This window comes from Monodelphis domestica, chromosome 4 (genome assembly GCF_027887165.1).
Source record: "Monodelphis domestica isolate mMonDom1 chromosome 4, mMonDom1.pri, whole genome shotgun sequence".
In the NCBI taxonomy this organism is placed as follows: Eukaryota; Metazoa; Chordata; class Mammalia; order Didelphimorphia; family Didelphidae; genus Monodelphis; species Monodelphis domestica.
In genome coordinates this window covers 265251880-265270646 of record NC_077230.1, presented here as the reverse complement: position 1 = coordinate 265270646, position 18767 = coordinate 265251880, and the positions used below count along the sequence as shown (strand labels likewise).

Below are 18767 nucleotides of genomic sequence, written 5' to 3'. Positions count from 1 at the left end.
AAGAACATAGAATCTTGAAAATGGCTGCTTTATAATATACTGAGCTAAGAAACAATCTTATAAACTCCTCCTTGGGCAAGATAATGTTTTACTTCAATAAACAAAGAAAGAATATAAATATTTCCATTTTCGTTATGCTCACATGATATAAATATGATAGATATCTGGCAGTTTGGACTTAAAAATACCTCAGCAGAAGAATGAAATAGCAAAACATACAAGATGGAGTCATACATCTATCTCCTTCATAAAATGAGGAGAAAAATGCAAAAAGTAGTTTAGTATACATTACAGGCCACTTCCATTAATATAAAAGTCAAATATAAACCACTTTCAAAGAAAAAAAGGCACTTTACAAAATGTTATACTTTCTATAATTATCAAACACTTAATAAATTTTGACCTGCACATTTTTTGTTTTCTTAAAAAACTTTTATTTCTCTAGAAATATACAACAAGTGCATGATACATCAGAAAATAAAATCATTATCAATAAGGACTGGGGAAAATACAAAGAATTATTCATTCTCAGTGGGTACTTTAGAATTTTTACTATTGAACCAGAAATCAAATTCCCTGCATAATTATGCCTAAAAGTAAGTTTACTGTATACAATAGTGCCAAAGTTTGGATTTAATCCTTCATCTTTCCTCCCTCCATCTTCATTTAGTTTGTACCTCTATGAGATGGACTTACATACCATTTGCATGAAAGTTATATGTCCTCCACTAAAGTCCTATTCTAATGCCTTATATTGTGGACATGATCTTATGTTCTTGAAGGTTATAGCTGGGGAGCACTAATTCTGGGGGCTTCTACCAAGCTGATATGGCTTCAAGTATGAGTTCTGTTATTGACTGCATGTCAGAAAGGCTCATCACCACGTGGGTGAGGATCAAATGATGAAAACTGATCACAACTACTCTGAAGGAATCAGCTGAGGTTTAATGGGGTGCCAATCTGCAATGAAAGTGAAAGATGCCTACTCTGATTCTTTAAGTCTTACTTGTGGTATGGTACCTACATGGCCCACACGTAAGCATCATTATAAAGGAAGAGACTATTTAAATCATTTATGGGATCTAGGAGCTTGGGTAATGCTGTACAATATAGGAGCTAAGTAAATGGTGATTGAACTGAACTGAAATTATGTGAAAAATATAAACACTAAGTCATAACAGAATGTAACAAGGAAAAGATAATAAAAACAATATGCAATAGAGATGGAGCCTGGATTATCAGAGTTTTGTTTGTTTTTATGTCTCTTTAGCCTTACTAGCAGGAGATCAAGAATCTAATCTAATTTGGATTATGAAAATAATTTATATGCTATTTTCCTCACACTATAGTTGCAAATGGTAACCGTAACATAAATTTATTATTGCTTCAGAGTAGCAATGAACATTAATAGATCTTTTTATTCTTCCTTTTCTCAACCAACATTCAAGAAAATAAAGCTCTCAGTTTATATATCTGTGCGTGTGTGTGTGTGTGTGTGTGTGTGTGTGTGTGTGTGTGTGTGTGTGTGTGTTAGGCAAATGTTACTTCATTGTCAGAGTGGTAAGAGCTTGATAAATTAAAGCACAATACCATTAAGTGTACCTTAGAACTGCAAAGAAAAGTTTGCATAGTCTGATAAATTAAAATCTCTGAACCATAATAAGGAAATACTCAAAAATATGGGCTCTTACACCCTGGTCTCTTAATTATCATCCATTTACTTCAAGATATTCCTCTGCTGTCAAATGCAACACAGGCAACTTTAAAAGAAATATTTAACAAAACAAGCTGTTCTTACGAAATAAATTCAACTGTAAAATTTCTGTAAGGTTTTCTGATTGTTTCATGAATCCTGAGTATTTCAGACTATCATTAAATTCAAAAAGCTAACAGAAATTATCTTCTACTTCTTCTGGATGCATTCATGTTCATGAAGGGATCGTCATCATCCTGAAATGAAACACAAAAGTTATTATATTTGAGAACATTTACACTTCACTGAAATTTAAGAGGCAGAATGGCTTCTGAGGAACAAAGCATCAGGACTCTCTCATGTTCTTTTCCCCTGAAGGTTACAGTCTTATTCTTCCAGCTCTAAGGCTCTCTGTAATCACAGAGGAATGATGAAGCCTTTACTTTCAATTCCTCCTCTCAAAAAAAAAAAAAAAGACTTTTGCTACAGCACAAACTTCTCAGGTAATGAAATAAGTTAGTTTTTCTATCATTGTTTTAAAAGATTTTACTTTTTAATCTCAGAATACAAAGACTAATAAGAAGATTTATAAAAATATACACAGTGAGAGATTTATAAGGTAACTAGACAGACTTCTATCCATATATGGGCATAAAATTAGTTTCAGGACTTTAAGTCACTGTGAGTGTGCATGTGCATTACACACATGGTAAAGGTACATATATTATATATATACACACACATAATATATATACACATGTGGGTATACACATGTGTATTTTTACATATATGCATATACACATAAATACCTAAACAGCTATATCTAGTAATATATATTAATACTCCATGAGTCAAACTAATCACACACATATACACATAAATACCCCTAAGTGTTCTGGGAATCCACATTCAATAATTATGTTACAGAGAAGATAACTCAAGAATGATGATGTTGTGCAGTTTCCCTATGTTGCCCTCTTATTCAATCAACATCTCTAAGGTTCTTTTCAGCTTTATGATTCTATGATCTGGGACCCTCTTGTAACACAATCCTGACTATAAATAAAATAGCTAATCTCTTAGACTTCAGAAAAGCAACAAAAGCCAGAATATTTACCTTCCTTAATAATTTCTGGAACAATGGACACCACTAAAGTATTTGAATTTTAAAAGCTCTTTCTCTGAAGCAACACAGGTAAAGGCAAAAAAAGTGAACACAAATACTAGACATCATCTATGTAAGAGAATTAAATGGCTGTCAATAAATTGTGCTGTCAATAAACCTAAAAGAAAAAAATTTTGGAGATAAGTCCACAGCAGATAATCAACTGATAGAAACCTGGAGATTTATTCAGATATTTAATATAAGGGGCAGCTGGGTAGCTCAGTGGATGGAGAGCCCAGGCCTAGAGATGGGAGGTCCTGGGTTCAAATCTGTCCTCAGATACTTCCTGGCTGTGTGACCCTGGGCAAGCAACTTAACCCCCAATGCCCAGACAGCTTTTTTTGCCTTGGATCTAATACACAGCATTGATTCTAAGATGGAAGATTAATGGTTTAATAAAAAAAAGAATGTATAATATAGTTAAGGGCCACAAAAGACAGAAATGCAATTATAAATTCCACAATTATTTTCTTTTAATTCAGGCAAATTAATTAAGATATTTTTTGTTCTTATTGTGGTATCTGATGGTGATGGAATATTATTGTGCTGAAAGGAATGTGAACTGGAAAAACCTCCAGGAAATAATGCAGAGTGAAAGGAGCAAAACCAGGAGAACATTATACCCAGAGACTGATACATTGTGACCCAAATGAATGTAATAGACTTTTCTCCTAGCAGCAACACAATGACCCAGGACAATCCAGAGGAACTTATGAGAAAGAATGCTATCCACATCCAGAAAAAGAACTGTGGGAGTAGAAACACAGAAGAAAAACACAATCGATCACATAGTTTTATGGGGATATAGCTGGGGATTTTTACTTTAAATGATCATTTCAATGCAAATATTAATAATTTGAAAATTGTTTTGAACAATGATATACGTATAACCCAGTGAAATTGCTCGTCAGCATCGGGAAGGAGGAGGGAAGAGGGGAGGGAAAGAGCATGAATCATGTAACCATGGAAAAATATTTTAAGTTAATTAAATAATTGATTGAAAAATAAATTAATAAAAATAAAATTTACTGAGAAAGTAAAAAAAGATATTTTTTGTTCTAAAGTATTTGCTAGAAGATAAATGTGTTGGCTAAGTCTGACTATGATATTAAATGATATGGTTCATAAATATACAATATGGATCAATGAGGGGATGAGTATGTACCATTCCTGGTACAACCAGGAAAACATTGTACACAGAGACCGATACACTGTGGTACAATCGAATGTAATGGACTTCTCCATTAGTGGCAATGCAGTGATCTGAACAACTTGGAGAGATCTATGAGAAAAAACACTATTCACATTCAGAGGAAACACTGTGGGAGTAAAAACACCGAATAAAAACAACTGCTTGAATACATGGGTCAAAGGGGATATGATTGCGGATGAAGACTCTAAATGAACATCCGAGTGGAAACAACAACATGGAAATAGGTTTTGATTACACAATACCCAATGAAATTGCATGTGGGCTGTGGGAAGGGTGGGAGGGAAATAAAGTGAGTATTGTAACCAAAAAAGAAAAAGAAATACAGCTGAACCAGCAGCTAGTTACATAAGGAGGTGGTAGCCCAAGTTCCTAAGAGCTTGCAGTCTTTTAGTTTTTCCTGCAAATTTTCCTCTACTCTGTTGAAAAGTCCCCATGCTACTACTTAAAAACTAAAATTATGGACAAGGAAAAAGAAAGTTAGCAAGAGAAACAAAAAACATACAGGTTACAAGTGTAGAAGAAATGCTGATCACTCCATCTGATTAAAACTAGACAACTCCATCAATGACGTAAAAATAGGAAGCCATGATAAAAGGGGCAAGGACAACACAGTCTAGTGCCAACTACATATGTTCAATGTATACTAATTGAAACAAATGAATGATTGGGGAATAGAAGTAAGTCTGGACCCTAGCTGTTTTCATTCCCTTCTCTTTTACTTCATTTTAAGTTCCACCTAAAATCCCACCTCTACAAGAAGCTTTTATACATCTCCTGTAATGCTAGTTATCTTCCCTCTGTAATTTTCTCCAAAAATTCCCCCATGTATCTTGGTTGTCCAGAGTTGTTTGCATGTTGTCTACTGCATTGGGATATCAGTTCCTTAAGGGCAAGGGCTGTTTTCTGCCTTTCTTTCTATGTCTAGTACATAGCAGGCATTTAATCAATGCTTGTTAACCTGACTATCCTCCCACATAGCACTTATTTTCTGAGGTCCTTGTTCAAACATTTCTACCCCCCCCCACTCTTTTTATTCACTTTGAACTGGGCATATAAGCCAAAGAGGGGAGGAAGATAAGAAGGGAGGAAGGAAAAAAAGGAGAGAGGGGTTGAAGGAGAAAGAGAGGGAGAGAGGGAGGGAGGGAAGGAAGGAAGGAAGGAAGGAGGGAGGGAGGGAGGGAAGAAGGGAGGGAGGGATGGAGGGAGGGAGGGAGGGAGGGAGGGAGGGATTGAGGGAGGAGGGAGGGAGGGAGGGATTGAGGGAGGAGGGAGGGATTGAGGGAGGGAGGGAGGGAGGGAGGGAGGGAGGAAGGAAGGAAGGAAGGAAGGAAGGAAGGAAGGAAGGAAGGAAGGAAGGAAGGAAGGAAGGAAGGAAGGAAGGAAGGAAGGAAGGAAGGAGATAGTGCTTTTGTCAGTGAGATGATGGAGGGAGGGAGGGAGGGAGGGAGGGAGGGAGGGAGGGAGGGAGGGAGGGAGGGAGGGAGGGAGGGAGGGAGGGAGGGAGGAAGGAAGGAAGGAAGGAAGGAAGGAAGGAAGGAAGGAAGGAAGGAAGGAAGGAAGGAAGGAAGGAAGGAAGGAAGGAAGGAAGGAAGGAAGGAAGGAAGGAAGGAAGGAAGGAAGGAAGGAAGGAAGGAAGGAAGGAAGGAAGGAAGGAAGGAAGGAAGGAAGGAAGGAAGGAAGGAAGGAAGGAAGGAAGGAAGGAAGGAAGGAAGGAAGGAAGGAAGGAAGGAAGGGAGGGAGGGAGGGAGGGAGGAAGGGAGGAAGGGAGGGAGGGAGGAAGGGAGGAAGGAAGGGAGGGAGGGAGGGAGGGAGAGATACTGTTTACCTATAAACATCATGAAAAATGATAATATATGATATTATATATATAAATATATAATGATAATAATAATAATGAATAATAATAATCCAATGGAATAAGAAAGTTAGTTGGTCATTTCTTTTAGTAATGACCTACTGAACTGTATTGGTATTTATTAATTGTATAGTTATAATCAAAGCTGTAACAACAATGTTAACTTACCTCATCTGATTCAAAATCAACTCCTTTAGCTATCTGGCTCTGGGAACTTTTTCGACTAGATGAAATGCTTGAGAACCTTAAGCAGTAGAAGACATGGAATCATCAAGAGAATTCATTGAGAAATCTCCCAAAACAGTTGAGTAGTTATATTATTATTATCTTACATTTACAACTTATGTTCTATGAGGGAGGGATGCACATATAAAATTAATCGAAATAAATAAAAACTTATGAGAATGGGGGACTACTGGTTGGGGAATCAGGACAGGACTCAAGGAGATGGCATCTGAGTTGAGCTTTAAAAGTCACAGTGGAATGGACCTAGAATAAGAAAGCAAGTAGTTGGGAGCAGTTAGGTGGCACAGTGGATGAGAATTAGGCCTAGTGATAGAAGTTCCTGAATTCAAATGTGACCTCAAATACTTTCTAGCTGTGTGACCCCTAGGCAAGTAACTTAACTCCCAATGCCCAGACCTTACCACCTTTCCACTTGAGAACCAATAGATTCGAAGTCCAAAGGTAAGGGTTTTGATTTTATTTTATTTTAATTAGGAAAGGGAAGACTGACAAATGTGAAGTACTCTGAGCCAATTACCCTAGCTTTATCTAAACAATATTGCTTCATGTAGGATTCTCTGGGTGTGGCGGGCGTATAGTCAACTAGCCTATGCTCCATTCTGCCCATATACCACATCACAATAGTGACTATCTTCTAAAGAATGGTCTGAATAGGGTGGAGTAGTTTTGAAATTTACACTATATGAGCTCTGCTCAGATCATTTGAAATCTGGATGACATGCAGAATGAGTGAAGCAGACTTTTTAAACTGCATGATATTTTTTGGCATTGGAAAGTCTGAAAGAATTCCTACCTAATTTCCTCAGGCTTAATGGAACTGATAACTCCTTAATCCCTAATGCTAGGAAAATTTCCCAGTGGCAAAGAGATTAATTAAAGAGTCAGGTTTCTAGGAAATTGGAGAATGTCCTTGGCTCAAATACAATAGCATAAGTGTCAATGGTTTATATTTGAAAGCTATTTCCTTTTCTGATAGTACAGGTAATTAATTTTTTTTCTTCTCTCCCATCATTACTCTTACTCAATTTTCCTAATCTATCAGTTTAACTAATTTAAACTGTTTGCAGAATCATCAGACAAATTGTACCTTCAAACACAGAACAAATTGTTTCCTTCCAAGGAGCATACTACTCTACTACTACTAAAAGCTGTCAGTCACAATATTTATTTCAGTCTTGTTGTAAAGAGCTTCTATATAACCTCTAAACCTTTGTCCCAACCAGTAAAAATTATGCAAACTATCCTTCATCCCCAATTCATAATATTTGTATTTCTCTAATGGAGACTGTAAGAAAAAATAATGAGTGACTAAAACGAAAAACAGATGCCTAATGGCAGTTAAAATCCAATGAATATAAGTTACTTCTCTTTGATAGTTTCAGATATTCTTAGCATCTTTAAGACTAAGGGGTTCAAATATGTGTTGGTCAAAGAAATGCATATACTAATAACATTAAAGATCTTTTAAAAATACACAAAAACCTTTAGTGATATGGATCAACATTTCAAAATTAATAGTTTATTAAAAGGTTTCTAATTTAATAATATGCCTTCCTGGTAAGATTTTTGGGACTTTGCGTCTAAACAGAAGTTGTTCAGCTCTTCCAGATGTACTCCAAGAATAGCTAAAATTCCCCATCAGACAGAATGATCAAGAAATATAGCGAGAAACTAAAGCAAGTGACTTCTTTCACTCCAGAACTGCACAAAAATTAAGCCGCATACCACAGGCAATAATAAAGTAAGAGGTTCACCAGAAAAGCTAACACTAGCACAGAGAAGAGTCAGAAGGTATGTACAGCCAAAAGAATTCCTTAAGAGCTAAGAGCTTCCTGAAAAATTCCTAGGGTGCTTGCAAGTCCACTGCAGGACACACAGTGAACAACAGATACCAGTATGGGTGCAGCATCACTATAATCAGGCCTAGGACCTCTGAAAGTCCCTAACATTATGTCCTGATAAATACAGAGGAATATGAAGATCCAGTGCTCTGAATCTCAAAGATCCAAGTAGGTCAGTATAGGAACTCCAAGAACCTAGAGAGATCAAGCAGGGTGGACCATCCCTCCTGAAGCACAGCAGAGATAGAAACTGGCACTAGTGCAAAGCACCAATTTAGGAATTTAAAATGAAGGCATTAAGTAAATCAAAGAAACACTGGCCAGCAAAGAAAAAAAAAGTATTGCATATTTGGAGATCCCCCAAAAGACGCTGCAAGTTAACTCTTTTAACAACTGTAGACACTGAAAGGAAAAAAGAGATTTCCCAAAAAAGACTATATGAATATCTAGAAGAAAAACAAGAGGGGAAAAAAATGAAAGGTTTTAGAGTAAGAATTGGAGAGAAAATAAATAACTTGTAGATTATTTAAAAACTAGAAAAGAAAATAGAAATCAATAATTCAAAAAGATAGTAAGAAGTACCAGAAAAAAATCAAAACATTGAAAGAATAGAAGAAAATATAAGATTTCTTATCAGCAAAAGGATATCTGAGAGCAAAGATATCTGAAAGCAAAAACAATTAAACTAGAAAATAGGATAAAGTGAAGATATTTAAATATCATTAAACTCCCTAAAAACCTAAATGATTTTTAAAAAATCCTGGAAAGGAAATTTCAAGACATCATAAATTAAAACTGCCCAGCTCTATTAGAATCAGAAAGTAAAGATAGAAAGAACCCACTGATCATCTCCTGAAAAGAAATGAAAAAGGAAAAATCCTAATGAATGTCCTTGTCAAAATCCAGGTCTTCCATAACTAAGAAAAAATATTACCAACATTCAGTAAGGAATTCAAGTACAAAAGAGCTATATGTAGAACCATACAAGACCTGAAAGCTTCTGCTATAAATTATGGGATCTTAGAATAAAATATTCCCCAAAAATGGTGAGGAGGGAGAGAGAATAAGCATTTATATAGCTCCTATAATGGACCGGGCACCATGTTAGGCTAAAGATTATCTCTTAATCCTCACAACAACCCTGCAAGATCAGGACTGTTATTATCCTCAGTTTTTATAGCTAGGAAACTGAGGCCAATAGAAGTTAAGTGAACTGCCTGGGGTAAAATAACTAGTAAATGTAGAAGACTGGATTGGAACTCAAGTCTTCCTGACTCCAAACCCAGTGCAATATTCACCACACTACCTGCTGCCTCAAAAAAGCAAAAGATATAGCCTTACAAACAAGAATAACTTAACAAAGGGTTATTGGTTATTACCTCCCCCATTACTAGTCTCTTTCCTCGGAGGTTACCTTACATTTAGACCATGCATAAATATTTTCATACTGTCTCCCCTATTCAAATGTGAGCTCTTTGAGGACAGGAAATCATATTTTGTCTTTCCTTACAGACTCCGAGTTTAGTATAAAGTGTTTATAAATGTTTGTTAATGAAATAACTGAATTAATATGCTAATGGTTTAGGGAAAAGAGCAAGGGCAGATGCAGGAGGTAGGTAAGAGATAGAATCAGCAGCATCTAGTAATCTTCTATCACCATGTGTTTGCATAATTGAAATGGCATTAGAATCTATTTTTACTACTTATGTCTCCAGATGATAATTAGAATAATCTAAATGCCAAGATCTTCTTTATGTCAGGGGAAAGATACAGATGAAAATTTATATATTTTTTTAGGTTTTCAAATATCTCTTATTCAAAAAAGTCATAACACTTACTTTTGATCTACTTTGGAAGTGGTGGGAAAAAAGTCATCATCCATGTCAGAATCATCATCTTCAATAATCTAGAGTAGGGAAAACAGACTCAAATAACTACATTATTGAATTTTACATTTTTTTCCTAAATAAAAACATACTGCTTATGAGCCACTAGTAGAGAGCTATCATGTCAGCAGCATGATGCTCATAAGAATTATCTTACCGGGGGGGGGGGGGGGGGGGGGGCAGCTGGGTAGCTCAGTGGATTGAGAGCCAGGCCTAGAGATGGGAGGTCCTAGGTTCAAATCTGACCTCAGACACTTCCCAGCTGTGTGACCCTGGGCAAGTCACTTGACCCCCATTGCCTAGACTCCAAGATGGAAGGTAAGGGTTTAAAAAAAAAAAGAATTATCTTACGTTTGATCTTCCTCCGATGTCCTTCTAATATTCAAAAATAGTCACCCACACTACTACCCACTCTGACCTCAAAGGGATCATTTATACAACCTGCTCAGGTTTATGTGCTCACATAAATTTCTAAAAATACATCATTGGGGTGGGTATATAGGAAGATTCACAAAAACCTTGTCAGAGCTACAGACCTGTGATATTTCATTGATGTAAAGAATTCTCTTTATGGAAACTCCCTCTATTAATACAGTTTAGAAGCGATGCCTGGGGTATTGGGAAGTTGAGATGTAGCCAAAGCCCCAAAGCTAGTGTAGATGAAGCAAAACTTTAACCATGTCTTAATTCTAGGACCCATTCACTCTTCAATATATCTGGCAGACTCGTTAGAAACAGCAAATTATGGTCAGCTACCTCCAACAGGTAAAACTTGGTGCTAACGAAGCAAGTTTGGAGACTGAGTCTCTACAAGGGCCTATTAGTTTGTTAACAGATGGTTACAGACTGCATTCTAGCCCTGGCCAACAGGAGGCAACTTAGTATGACAGAAAAAGGAAGGGACTTGGAATAAGAATCACAGTATCAGAACTTGGGGCAGAAAGAGGCCATGTCAATGATCTTATTCAGTCATTTCATTTTCCAGAGTAGAAAACATGATACAAGGTCATATGGTAGGCATAAGAGCCAGGACTAACCACTAGTTCTTCGGACTCCTAATTTAGGCCTCTTCCATCATATAAATGCTAGCTCTTAATTCAAGTCCCAGCTCTGTCACTTGGAGCAAGATGATTAATCTCTGAGTTTCCATTTCTTTATCAATAAAATATTTAACACCACCTACACTTATAAGGGTTGGGATTTACTTTGTAAATACCATGCACTACATAAATCTAAGCTACCATTTTTACAAATACATATTAGTAACTATAAAAGACACAGGCTGAAAGTATGAATTGGGTATTAATACATTACTATTACTAACATAATTTTTAAAATCTCAGAAGATACCACATTTGTATAAGGAAATCAGTGTTCCCATTTATAAAAGAAATATACCTTTCTAGTTAAACTCTCCAAATTCCTATAATACCTTCACTGGTCCAGCTTATTTATGTTGAGTTTCATGCTTTATAAAGGAAGGATGATCATAAGCTTGTTTTACACTAAATACATAATATGTAAACAATACACATAAAGACAGAATACTGTTACTTAATAACAACCAAGCAGGCAATATAAAAAGCACAAGAGGCATATATTTTTGTTATAGTCACTGTTAGTTTTTTCATCCACTTGCAGGGCTGAGATTTATTGATCACAATTCAGAGTACATAAACTTTAAAAAAAACAAAAAAAGGTAACATTTCTTACCTCTGAGTAATTCTTACTAGTGGTGTTACGGGTAGGTTGTTGTCGTGCAGACTTAAAGGCTAAAATAAAAAAGATGAAACACAAATGTATGTTTTTTCTTAAAATAACAAAACCAATTTTGCATGATTCTATGCTTGGTGATTTTCCAAGCCTTGTTTGCAAGTACCCATTATAACTAATTTCATAATCATTTGCTTCTGAATTTATCCTTTAATCTGAAGAGATTCCTAGCTGATGTTCTCATGTGCAATCAATCCACAATTTTGGACATATATTCCCCTCTTCATCAACTTAACATAGCTTTTTCTGGAAAATATTAAAAAATATGGCCCAACAGAAAAATGTCTTCTTTGCATAAATATGATGACCTAGAAAGCTCCAGTGGCCCCCCATTGCCTTATGATAAAATATTAACTCTCCTGTTTTTTAAAGCTTTCATAACTTGGTTCCAACCTAGTCTCATTATACATTATACCATTTCTCATACTCTACAATCTGTCTAGTCAAAGTGACCTCTGACATCTTGTACACTATTTTCTGCCTTCATAACTTAGCACTGGCTATTTTACCTGGAATACATTTCTTCCTTGACTCTGCTTGACAGAATCCTTTACTTCTTTCTGGAAAACTCAGTTCAAAACTCTCCAGCGGATTGGGATGAGGATGAGAAGGAATGGTAAAATGCAAGGGGAACAACTGTCATTGATGGTATGAGGAAGCCCCTTAAACACTGTGTAAAAACATTGCCAAGAGCAAGTTCTACATGATATGCTGACATGCTGTGTTTGATTGGTTTAAAAGGCAGAAGGAAACATGTTCTGACTGATTGATGACATTATGAAAAGGCAGCTTTTTCATAGGAAAACTATGAAACTAGAGAAAAAGAATCAATAACAAGGAAGAAAACATGGAAGAAAGTGACAGAGATAGAAGACTTCCAGTCAAGATGGCGGCTTAGAAAAAGCTAAAGTTCAGCTCTCCGGAAACCCTTCCCTACCGAACTCAAACTATATGCTCCTAAGGCACCGAAATTCAAAACGAACAACAGCATAGACCCCGGGAATCCTCCTCCTGAACCTGGATCAAAAGGTACGCCCCCCCCCCAAAAGCCAGAACCCGAGATCACTTGGACCTAAGGGGTAGGCAGAAGGAAGATCCCAGGACCCATCCCCCCCAACCCAGAGCTCTGAGTCCGAAGCAGCGGAGGGAACCTCAGAGCCTCAGGGCCGGCTATTCTGAAGGCCGCTTCCTGAAAACAACCCGACTCAGTCGAGGGGGCACCCAACACAAACAACAGGGAAACAGAGAGAGACAGGGGGGAGCCTGTAACCCCCTGGCTGGATCCTTCCATCTGAGTCTCACGGAAGGTCCCTGCCCCAGGGCATACTCAGTTCAACCCAGTGAAAGCTAATCCTATCAGGAGCCCTTGGAGCTCTGGGAAGCCTAGGCCCCTTCCCCCTCAGAGTGCAGGCTCTTCTGGCCAGCAAAGGCATTAAAACACCCCTCGGAGAGTGCCGAGCCAGGCTCAGAGCGTGGAAGTAAGGCAACGGAGAAGCATTGGGAGGGAACTGAGGAGGACAGTAACATTGAAACACCAGCAATTCCTGGCCTCCCCAGGAAGACAGAACAGCTGAGGAGAACAGACAATTTTCCTAGGGCTAAAACCTCTGAACACCAGACAGAGATAAGAAAAGCTAGACCTCCCCACTCAGATAGAGATGGCAAACTCCACAGAAGCACAAAAGCCTCAAAACTCCAAGAAAAACAAGAAGAAGGGGGCGACTTTGGTCACATTTTATGGAGCAAAAATACAAAAATACAGAGGAGATAGAAGAGGAAACACAAGCAAATGCTCCAAAACCTTCCAAAGGAAATGGAAACTCTCCACAAACTCATGAAGAATTTGAATCGGAAAGGATCAAAAAGATGGAAGCCTTCTGGGAGGAAAAGTGGGAAATAATGCAAAAGAAATTCACGCATCTACAAAACCAGTTTGACCAAAGTGAAAAGGAAAACCAGGCGTTAAAGGTCAGAATTAGGCAACTCGAAGACAACGAGCAAGAATTAATAAAGCAAAGCCAAAAGACCAAGAAATTAGAAGAGAACATAAAATATCTCACTGACAAGGTCATAGACTTGGAAAATAGAGGGAGAAGAGACAATTTAAGAATAATTGGACTACCAGAAAAGCCAGAAATAAACAGCAAACTCGACATCGTAATACAAGATATAATCAAAGAAAATTGCCCAGAAATCCTAGAACAAGAGGGCAATACAGGCACTGAAAGAGTTCACAGAACACCCTCTCTACACTAAATCCCCAAAAGACAACTCCCAGGAATGTAATTGCCAAATTCCAAAGCTTTCAAGCAAAAGAAAAAATCTTATAAGAAGCCAGAAAAAGACAATTTAGATATAAATGAATGCCAATCAGGGTCACACAAGACCTTGCAAGTTTCACTCTGAATGACCGTAAGGTATGGAACATGATTTTCAGAAAGGCAAGAGAGCTGGGCCTTCAACCAAGAATCAGCTAACCATCAAAACTGACTATATACTTCCAAGGAAAAGTATGGGCATTCAACAAAATAGAAGATTTCCAAGTTTTTGCAATGAAAAGACCAGAGCTCCTTGGAAAGTTCGATATCAAAAAACAAAGAGCATGGAATACCTGAAAAGGTAAATATGAAGGAAAGGGAAAAGGAGAAAAATGTTATCTTTTTCTTTTACTCAAACTCTATTTATATTAACATGTGGGGAAAATGTAATGTGTAAATAGGGGGAAAAGAAAGACCAAATAGAATAATCTTTCTCACACAAAGATTCACACGGGAAGGGGAGGGGAAGAAAACTCTTATAAGGAGGAGAGGAAGAGAGTTCTTACTTAAACCTTACTCTCAGGGAAATCAACTCTGAGAGGGAAGAACATCCAGATCCATTGGGATCTTGAATTCTATCTTACCCAACAAGGGAAGGGAGAAGGGAAAACCAAGGGGGGTAGGGGGAAGGGAACACAAAAAAGGGAGGGAAGAAGAGGGGGGAGGGGGAGGGAACAAAAAGTGAGGGACTAGAAAGGGAAACATATCAAGGGAGGGGACAAGGGGGACTTATTTAAAGCAAATCACTGGACTAAAAGGTAGAACTGAAGAAGAAAGGTTAGAATTAGGGAAGGATATCAAAATGCCAGGGAGTCCACAAGTGACAGTCATAACTTTGAACGTGAATGGGATGAACTCACCCATAAAACGTAGATGAATAGCAGAATGGATTAGAATCCAAAACCCTACCACATGTTGTCTTCAAGAAACACACATGAGGCGGGTAGACACCCACAAGGTCAGAATTAAGGGATGGAGTAAGACCTTCTGGGCCTCAACTGACAGAAAGAAGGCAGGAGTGGCAATCATGATATCCGATAAAGCCAAAGCAAAAATAGACCTGATCAAAAGGGATAGGGAAGGTAATTACATTTTGTTAAAAGGGACTTTAGATAATGAGGAAATATCACTAAATCAACATGTATGCACCAAATAATATAGCACCCAAATTTCTAATGGAGAAACTAGGAGAATTGAAGGAAGAAATAGACAGTAAAACCATATTAGTGGGAGACTTGAACCAACCATTATCAAATTTAGATAAATCAAATCAAAAAATAAATAAGAAAGAGGTAAAAGAAGTGAATGAAATCATAGAAAAATTAGAATTAATAGACATATGGAGAAAAATAAACAGGGATAAAAAGGAATACACCTTCTTCTCAGCACCACATGGCACATTCACAAAGACTGACCATACATTAGGTCACAGAAACATGGCACACAAATGCAGAAAAGCAGAAATAATAAATGCAGCCTTTTCAGATCACAAGGCAATTAAGATAATGATCAGTAATGGTACATGGAAAACCAAATCAAAAACTAATTGGAAATTAAACAATATGATACTCCAAAATCGTTTAGAGAAGAAATCATAGAAACAATTAATAATTTCATCGAGGAAAATGACAATGGCAAGACATCCTTTCAAACCTTTTGGGATGCAGCCAAAGCAGTAATCAGAGGTAAATTCATATCCCTGAGTGCATATATTAACAACAAGGGAGAGCAGAGATCAATCAATTGGAAATGCAAATAAAAAACCTCGAAAGCGATCAAATTAAACCCCCCCAGCAGAAAACCAAACTAGAACTCCTAAAAATTAAGGGAGAAATTAATAAAATCGAAAGTGATAGAACTATTGATTTAATAAATAAGACAAGAAGCTGGTACTTTGAAAAAATAAACAAAATAGACAAAGTACTGGTCAATCTAATTAAAAAAAGGAAAGAAGAAAAGCAAACTAACAGCATCAAAGATGAAAAGGAGGACATCACCTCCAATGAAGAGGAAATTAAGGCAATCATTAAAAATTACTTTACCCAATTATATGGCAATAAATACATCAATTTAGGTGATATGGATGAATATATACAAAAATATAAACTGCCTAGACTAACAGAAGAAGAAATAGAATTCTTAAATAATTCCATATCAGAAAATGAAATCCAACAAGCCATCAAAGAACTTCCTAAGAAAAAATCCCCAGGGCCTGATGGATTCACCAGTGAATTCTATCAAACATTCAGAGAACAGTTAATCCCAATACTATACAAACTATTTGACATAATAAGCAAAGAGGGAGTTCTACCAAACTCCTTTTATGACACAAACACGGTACTGACTCCAAAACCAGGCAGGTCAAAAACAGAGAAAGAAAACTATAGACCAATCTCCCTAATGAATATAGATGCAAAAATCTTAAATAGGATACTAGCAAAAAGACTCTAGCAAGTGATCAGAAGGGTCATTCACCATGATCAAATAGGATTTATACCAGGGATGCAGGGCTGGTTCAATATTAGGAAAACCATCCACATAATTGACCACATCAACAAGCAAACCAACAAGAACCACATGATTATCTCAATAGATGCAGAAAAAGCTTTGATAAAATACAACACCCATTCCTATTAAAAACACTAGAAAGCATAGGAATAGAAGGGTCGTTCCTAAAAATAATAAATAGTATCTATCTAAAACCATCAGCTAATATCATCTGCAATGGGGATAAACTAGATGCATTCCCAATAAGATCAGTAGTGAAACAAGGATGCCCATTTTCACCTTTACTATTTGACATTGTACTAGAAACACTAGCAATAGCAAATAGAGAAGAAAAAGAAATTGAAGGCATCAAAATAAGCAAGGAGGAGACCAAGTTATCACTCTTTGCAGATGGCATGATGGTCTACTTAAAGAATCCTAGAGATTCAACCAAAAAGCTAATTGAAATAATCAACAACTTTAGCAAAGTTGCAGGATACAAAATAAACCCACATAAGTCATCAGCATTTCTACATATCTCCAACACAGCTCAGCAGCAAAAACTAGAAAGAGAAATCCCATTCAAAATCACCTTAGACAAAATAAAACACCTAGGAATCTATCTCCCGAGACAAACACAGGAACTATATGAACACAACTACAAAACACTCTCCACACAACTAAAACTAGACTTGAGCAATTGGAAAAACATTAACTGCTCATGGATAGGACGAGCCAATATAATAAAAATGACCATCCTACCCAAACTTATTTATCTATTTAGTGCCATACCCATTGAACTCCCAAAAAATTTCTTTACAGATTTAGAAAAAACCATAACAAAGTTCATTTAGAATAACAAAAGATCAAGGATATCCAGGGAAATAATGAAAAAAAAACACAAATGAGGGGGGCCTTGCAGTCCCAGACCTCAAACTATATTACAAAGCAGCAGTCATCAAAACAATTTGGTACTGGCTAAGAGACAGAAAGGAGGATCAGTGGAATAGACTGGGGGCAAGCGACCTCAGCAAGACAGTATATGATAAACCCAAAGATCCCAGCTTTTGGGACAAAAATCCACTATTCGATAAAAACTGCTGGGAAAATTGGAAGACAGTGTGGGAGAGATTAGGAATTGATCAACACCTCACACCCTACACCAAGATAAATTCAAAATGGGTGAATTACTTAATCATAAAGAAGGAAACTATAAGTAAATTGGGTAAACACAGAATAGTATACATGTCAGACCTTTGGGAGGGGAAAGACTTTAAAACCAAGCAAGACAGAAAGAATCACAAAATGTAAAATAAATAATTTTGACTACATCAAATTAAAAAGCTTTTGTACAAACAAAACCAATATAACTAAAATCAGAAGGGAAACAACAAATTGGGAAAAAATCTTCGTAGAAACCTCTGACAAAGGTTTAATTACTCAAATTTATAAAGGGCTAAATCAATTGTACAAAAAAACCAAGCCATTCTTCAATTGATAAATGGGCAAGGGACATCGATAGGCAGTTTTCAGATAAAGAATTCAAAGCTATCGCACATGAAGAAGTGTTCTAAATCTCTTGTAATCAGAGAGATGCAAATCAAAACAACTCTGAGGTATCACCTCACACCTAGCAGATTGGCTAACATGATAGCAAAGGAAAGTAATGAATGCTGGAGGGGATGTGGCAAAGTAGGGACATTAATTCATTGCTGGTGGAGTTGTGAACTGATCCAACCATTCTGGAGGGCAATTTGGAACTATGCCCAAAGGGTGATAAAAGAATGTCTACCCTTTGACCCAGCCATAGCACTGCTGGGTCTGTACCCCAAAGAGATAATGGAGAAAAAGACTTGTACAAGAATATTCATAGCTGCGCTCTTTGTGGTGGCCAAAAATTGGAAAACGAGGGAATGCCCATCAATTGGGGAATGGCTGAACAAATTGTGGTATATGTTGGTGATGGAATACAATTGTGCAAAAAGGAATAATAAAGTGGAGGAATTCCATGGAGACTGGAACAACCTCCAGGAAGTCATGCAGAGCAAGAGGAGCAGAACCAGGAGAACATTGTACACAGAGACTAATACACTGTGGTATAATCGAACTTAATGGACTTCTCCATTAGTGGCAGTGTAATGTCCCTGAACAATCTGCAGGGATCTAGGAGAAAAAGCACTATTCATAAGCAGAGGACAAAATGTGGGAGTAGAAACACCGAGGAAAAGCAACTGCCTGACTATAGCAGTTGAGGGGACATGACAGAGGAGAGACTCTAAACGAACACTTT

General features: G+C 37.1%; 1 protein-coding gene across 3 annotated transcripts in view; it reads right to left on the bottom strand.

Annotated features, from left to right (window-relative positions):
• Positions 1–410: 410 nt before the first annotated feature.
• The window catches only part of MRE11 (MRE11 homolog, double strand break repair nuclease), a 73282-nt gene continuing 54925 nt past the window's right edge, over positions 411–18767 (bottom strand). For all 3 annotated transcript variants that reach the window (XM_007494997.3, XM_001368368.5, XM_007494998.2), the window contains 4 exons: positions 11613–11671; positions 9852–9919; positions 6095–6170; positions 411–1950 (listed from right to left, as the gene is read on the bottom strand). In XM_007494997.3, the coding sequence (XP_007495059.1) occupies positions 1897–1950; positions 6095–6170; positions 9852–9919; positions 11613–11671 (257 nt within the window). In that variant the 3' untranslated portion in view covers positions 411–1896. The remainder of the gene's footprint in view (positions 1951–6094; positions 6171–9851; positions 9920–11612; positions 11672–18767) is intronic.